At 39.4% G+C, this 5,577-nt stretch overlaps 1 protein-coding gene across 2 annotated transcripts; it reads left to right on the top strand.

Annotated features, from left to right (window-relative positions):
- The first annotated feature begins 324 nt into the window (after positions 1 to 324).
- On the top strand, positions 325 to 3,756 carry LOC131243842 (alpha-glucan water dikinase, chloroplastic-like). 2 transcript variants are annotated; one of them, XM_058243450.1, is made up of 8 exons: positions 325 to 550; positions 1,200 to 1,327; positions 1,865 to 1,959; positions 2,172 to 2,262; positions 2,421 to 2,775; positions 2,934 to 3,035; positions 3,143 to 3,206; positions 3,519 to 3,756. In XM_058243450.1, exons 1-5 carry the CDS (start codon positions 517 to 519, stop codon positions 2,571 to 2,573), a joined length of 501 nt encoding a protein of 166 aa, XP_058099433.1. In that variant the 5' UTR covers positions 325 to 516; the 3' UTR covers positions 2,574 to 2,775; positions 2,934 to 3,035; positions 3,143 to 3,206; positions 3,519 to 3,756. The 2 variants fall into 2 exon arrangements, 1 of the variants encoding a protein (XP_058099433.1); XR_009170201.1 differs by lacking the exon at positions 325 to 550 and having other exon boundaries at positions 942 to 1,327; positions 2,172 to 2,303.
- The last annotated feature ends 1,821 nt before the right edge of the window (positions 3,757 to 5,577 follow it).

Raw genomic sequence — 5,577 nt, 5'->3', positions numbered from 1 at the left:
AAGGGTAGGAGCCTCATCAGTATTAAACATTAAGGTACTCTACATAGTTGGAACCCCAATTAGTATGATTTGGATGTTTGTATGTACATGCCATGTGTGGTAGATGCAGATAGTGGTGAAACCAAAGCTTAGTTAAATTGTTCCCTGCAATAGACATGTCACTGACAGTTACAAGATAACTGCCATATTGCTGTTGAAAGGTATGGAATGTGGCCCAGCTCTGGCCAGGGTCAGGGGTTCTAGCTTGGGCTAGTTCTCAATGTTGTCTCCTGAGAGGGTATGGAATGTGGTACCTTGGAGTGGCAAATGGGCCAGCTTTGGCTGAGAAAATCAAACTTTTGGATATGCCTGGGATGATTAGTTCAAAATACAGTCCCAAACTGACTGATGCTTGGCATTTTCTTCATGGTTACTCTGTATTGAGTTTAACATACATCTTTTGTGTGTTTCATTTGGTTTAAGATGCTAAACTTCTTGTGTCTTTTCTTTTCGTTGTTTTATTCTTGAATCAAGTCCATGGGTGTTCGCCTTGCTGGAATGCATTTAAATTGTAAGAAAGCATTTCATTTATGTTGATTAAATGTAATGGTAATTTTATTCAATAATGTTTTTTCACATTTCATTTATTTCCAGATGCTTCTTTTTCGGAGTCTTTATAATTGTAAATAAATTTTCAAGAAGATCAGCAAAATACCATTTGCTAATGAAATTCGACTTCTTGAAGGTATTATTTGTCCATTCTTCTATTATGTTTCAACTCATTGTGACCATGTCTAGACTATGGAAACATGTCTGTGTCTGAAGTAGTTTGAGAAATATTGTACTATTGTACTCAAAGAAATCGTTAATGTTTTTAACCCTCTAGGAGTTAATATATTTTAATTCATTTCTATAACATTGATAACTCATGTTTCTTCAGGTATGAACATTAATCGTGCCATTGTCTGTGTTACAAAATGGGTGCTGTGCACTTTTGATTTTGGTATGTTCACAGGTATTGTTTTGGTTAGCTTCGTTATAGCTTACATTACTGAACATGAAATGCAAATTTATTGACCAGAACCCAAGAAGGGTTTCTGTGTGTAATGACACTTCACCAATGTGTGTTTCTATAGCAGAGCTATCTGTATATTATAAAAACACTAAATGATGCTTCACCACAAGTGTGTGTCTTTGACTCTATATGTGAAATGCTGCAGCTGCATTTGGTGGAGGCTTGCCTCCTGGAATAAGTGGTACAAATGACAGGTGCACCATCCTTGTCTCCAATCTGGATCCTGGCTATGTTTCAGGGATTCAAGCATTTGAAATGATAGCAATTGCTGCGGTAGGGAACAACCTCATATGTTTATATTAATCTGGAATGGTTTATTGAGTTTTGTTTATGTTGATTAAATAATAATATTCTTTGGGGATATCCTGCTTTATGGAAGCGAGATTCTTCAAATGTCTGTAAGATAGCATTCTCTTATAATCATAATAAAGAAGAGCACATCTTTATAAAGAGCACATCTTCAAAAATATCCATCCCTGTTTGGGGCATGGGAAGTTATTTCATACTTTGGTAGAGTTGGATGCATGATGCACAGGCACTTAGAGATAAAGATCTGTAAATGCGATGTGCATTATCTCATTATGCCATTCAAATTGTGGGGTCCACAGTAGATACAGGTTATAATCTGAAAATCAGATTGGTTCAACAATCTTAACCTTGATTTGTGGAAACTTATTTGTCGAACAGTAGGATTTTTTTTATTTTTATTTTTCAATTTTAACCATCTGATACTTGTCCACCAATTGACTAGTTTGGTAATCAATTCAAGGTAATTTTTGGATTATGATGCATCTAAGTTGGTGTTGACAGATTAATTTGAGTTACTTGTATGCCACATATATCAACCATCACATCTTGCCAAAGTTGTTATGCCTGAAAGCTACCTCTGCAGAAATACTTTACAGGTAAATATATCCCTTGAATTTGTGGATGATGTGATTATGACAATATATCTCATGATATACAAGATAAGCGTATATTTTCCTCATAAAATGAGCTTATGGTCCAATTTGACAAATTGTCTTTTACTATTTTCTCTGTGTAATTTTGTGTTCATGCTACTTCTATCAACTACATGAATACACAACTGATCCTTATCCATTTGTCTTAACAATAGTAGGATTGAGGAAAGTGAACTCTCTGATGCAAGCTCAACAAATTTGAAAGAAGATGGATCTTCACCATCCCTAACTCTGATAAAAAAGCAGGTAGATATGCTATACCAGCTCATAAATTCACCAGTTAAATGGTTAGTCTTGTAAAATATATGGAATGGTTTTTTGAAGATCTGTTTTCCCTTCCACTTCTTTATTTCTTTAATTGGTATGGCATTTTGGAGTAAATCTATGTGCATATGGAAAATCAGGGATGGTATTCAGATAAACTTTCATATCTAAAAGGAAAAGTGCCTTCCTCGATAGGAATTCCAACGTCAGTTGCCCTGCCCTTTGGAGTTTTTGAGAAGGTTTTGTTAGATGATTCAAACCTGGTTTGTCTCATCTCATCTCATGGCACTTAAGTGTATCCAACATCAATAGAATGCTAATTCTAACATATCGACCTTTGAAACCTTTCCAAAATTATCATGACAGGTGATTATCAAGCAAATGCTAGATGTGTATGCCTAGATGAGGGCTTCGCTTGGTGAGGCATGCATTTCGTGACAAAGAGGCATGCATAACAAGTGATTTCTTGTTTAGAAGCCTAAAATATAACTTCATGTAAGCCATGTACTATCTATTCATTCCCTCACATTTATGTAACATAGTTTGTTATTCCTCTAACTGATAACGTTTGCATTTGAGTAGTTTGTTATTCCTCTAACTGATAATGTTTGCATTTGATTATCTTAATATTGGGGCATGTTGTTTGCTTGCAGTCGATCACAATGCATCAGAGTAGATTTCCTTTTTCTCTATCCAGGGTCCATGAACACTGGAGTAGACTTCTACAAGTTGTGTGGAGTGTCCATTATTCAAAGGTGAGCTTTTATGCAAGTATTGAATTTGGATTTTCGGCATAAAAAACTAAGTGAGTATTTTGAGATAAATATGAGATTTTCACTACCTATTCTAATAATAAATGCAGATCCTCTAGCACTAAAACTGTTGGAAAGACTTTTGGCATTTGCACAACAGCCCCTTCTGCACATGTATGTACTTGCTATTGTATAAAGAATGGAAATGCTTCCTTAACTCTTGTTAATACGAAAATGGGGAAAGGGATAACCTCTCCAACCAGCAAAGAGACAAAACCCTGCTCCAAGCCTGAAGGAAAGCACACAATCCCATAGCTAGAGGCTGCCACCAAGCCAGCATTAAACAGAAGAGCAACACAACAAGTTCCCAGCAGGCAATGACTCGGATGCAGACCAAATTAAAAGAAAAGATCCACCTGCAGCTTGAATTCCGGAAGCGTTGAGCAAGCACCATACATACCTACCTGCGCACCATTACTCCTGCAGATCATGACCGCAGACAAGCCACAGCTGGAAATCCCAGGATTTTCTGAATCTGACCACTCCAGCCAGAAGATAAGATTATTTGCTGCATTGAGGACCTGAACCTGCCGAAAGACTCCAAAATACTGGTGTTGATGCCTTCTATTGCTACACAGCTCACCGAAGATCGACAGAAGAAACCAGTCCCTTGGAAACAATGGCAATCATTGACAACAAGGAGATCATTGACATTAACCAAGGTACGTTATGGTGTTAAAAAAAAAGAAAAACTTGTGGATGAGAAAGATTTAATTTGTAGCTAGCTAGGGTAATGCTATAGTCTAAACCGTAGCTATATTTAGCTACGGATTTTATTCCTAGTGTTTGACCATTTTGGTAGTACAGCAAAAAACTGACGATTTAGGGGCATCCAGCAGAACCGCCAGTAAAGGTCCCTGATCGCCAGCAAAGCCTTTACTGACACCACCTTTACCGGCAGTTACCTGATCACTAGTAAAGCCTTTATTGGTGGTTTTATGGTTTGACCGCCAGTAAAGGCCAGTTTTCTTGTAGTGAGATCTTGCAACCTGAGACATTACGAGGGCATTTTGAAGGGGTGGGCGATTCAGTTATCGATCTGGTCAGCCCTTACTTCTGCCTCGAAGGCCACGGGAGTAGATTAAATTGGCAGTGCAGACATTTGTTCTAATTGGCCTTTCCATGTTTGGGGATGCCCCAATTCCCCCCAGACTTTTGTTCTGACGGGCCCTTCCAAACTACATGATGGAAGAGGATGAAACAACAATTTATATTCCATAGAAAAAAATGCTAAAGATTGGATGGCTAGGATCTTCCTAGTCTGGGACATTTTGGGGCATAGTCAATGGACTGGATCTCTAATTGATGGGTCCTACTTATACGAGTCCTGACTTAAATGGACTGGTACTGGTTTGGATGGAGTAAATGAGGCATAAGAGGTGTATTGGGAACAAATGATGTGGGAATCTGAAGAAAGCCTAGGCCCGGTGGGTGTGGCATCCCAGGGTACCACCCAAAATCTCGGTGTTTCTGTGGAGGCTATTACAGGGTGCCATCCCGATTGATGTCACGCCCCAGACTCGGTAATCGGACTCACAAGGAACTCGATGGTCAGTTCTGGCCGCAACAGCCACCGTAGTACCTCATTCTCGGCTCCTCAGGCAGGTTCCGATCCTGGGATCCTATAAGGAGGATTTCTATAATAATATAATCATTTCCAAAACGAGCATACCTAAGATCACAACAAGTATATCTGAGAATAACAAGACACATCACAACATCTACTAAGAATTTGAACTTTTACAAGCTTTCATAGGGTTCAAAAGGACATACATAAGATAATAGAAAATGAGAGAAAAGTCAGCAACACTGGAGTCCTCAAGCTCAACTCTACTCCACGCTCTGTCGCTATGACGCCTGCCTAGAATCTCCTGCACGCATCAATCGTGCATAAGTTTATAGAAGCTTAGAGGGTGGTGAAAGTGTGTGACAATGGTGCACAGAAGAATAGAATGTGGTACAGGAAGAGAAACATGTTCAATGACAATATCACTAGCCTTACCAAGGTCCATGAATACGATGCAGTGAGTACTGGGCGCCATACCAAGGCAATGCATGAAGGGGCTTATACAGCCGATGCGAATGCGATGCAAAGTAATGTTAGTGCTTATAACCAATCCACATATTAACTACATTTCCAATCATAAGGAAATCACCGGAGTCCATTACATTGCTGGATGACTGCTGCTCTACAGACCCCGCATAGTCAAACGAGTGTGAGAGACCTCACTACCCTGCCTACGGACAACCAATCACCAGCAAGGCCTGAAGGTAGCGGACCCATTTCATGAGCTGGTCAGACTCAACCTAATAATGCCCTCCCTCACTGGTGGATAAGGCCACATCCCTATCCAACCGACTACACGACAGTGATAGTCGCAGCCTAACGGTATAAGGCCCTCGTGCGCTCATAGTTTCTACTCGGTCACGACGTTGGAGCATATCCTTGGTACCATAGAAGTTTTAAAAATTTCACTCATGGGCA

This window comes from Magnolia sinica, chromosome 4 (genome assembly GCF_029962835.1).
Source record: "Magnolia sinica isolate HGM2019 chromosome 4, MsV1, whole genome shotgun sequence".
NCBI classification, from domain to species: Eukaryota; Viridiplantae; Streptophyta; class Magnoliopsida; order Magnoliales; family Magnoliaceae; genus Magnolia; species Magnolia sinica.
The sequence above is the reverse complement of the archived record's forward strand: the minus strand, read 5'-3'. Positions and strand labels throughout refer to the sequence as shown.

Excerpts from the sequence above, each read along its gene's own strand:
- LOC131243842 (XM_058243450.1), top strand. The coding sequence starts at position 517 with ATGGGTGTTCGCCTTGCTGGAATGCATTTAAATT. Across the intron at positions 1,960-2,171 it reads TCTGCAGAAATACTTTACAG|TAGGATTGAGGAAAGTGAAC; the intron begins GTAAATATATCC and ends TCTTAACAATAG. Across the intron at positions 2,263-2,420 it reads TAACTCTGATAAAAAAGCAG|GGATGGTATTCAGATAAACT; the intron begins GTAGATATGCTA and ends ATGGAAAATCAG.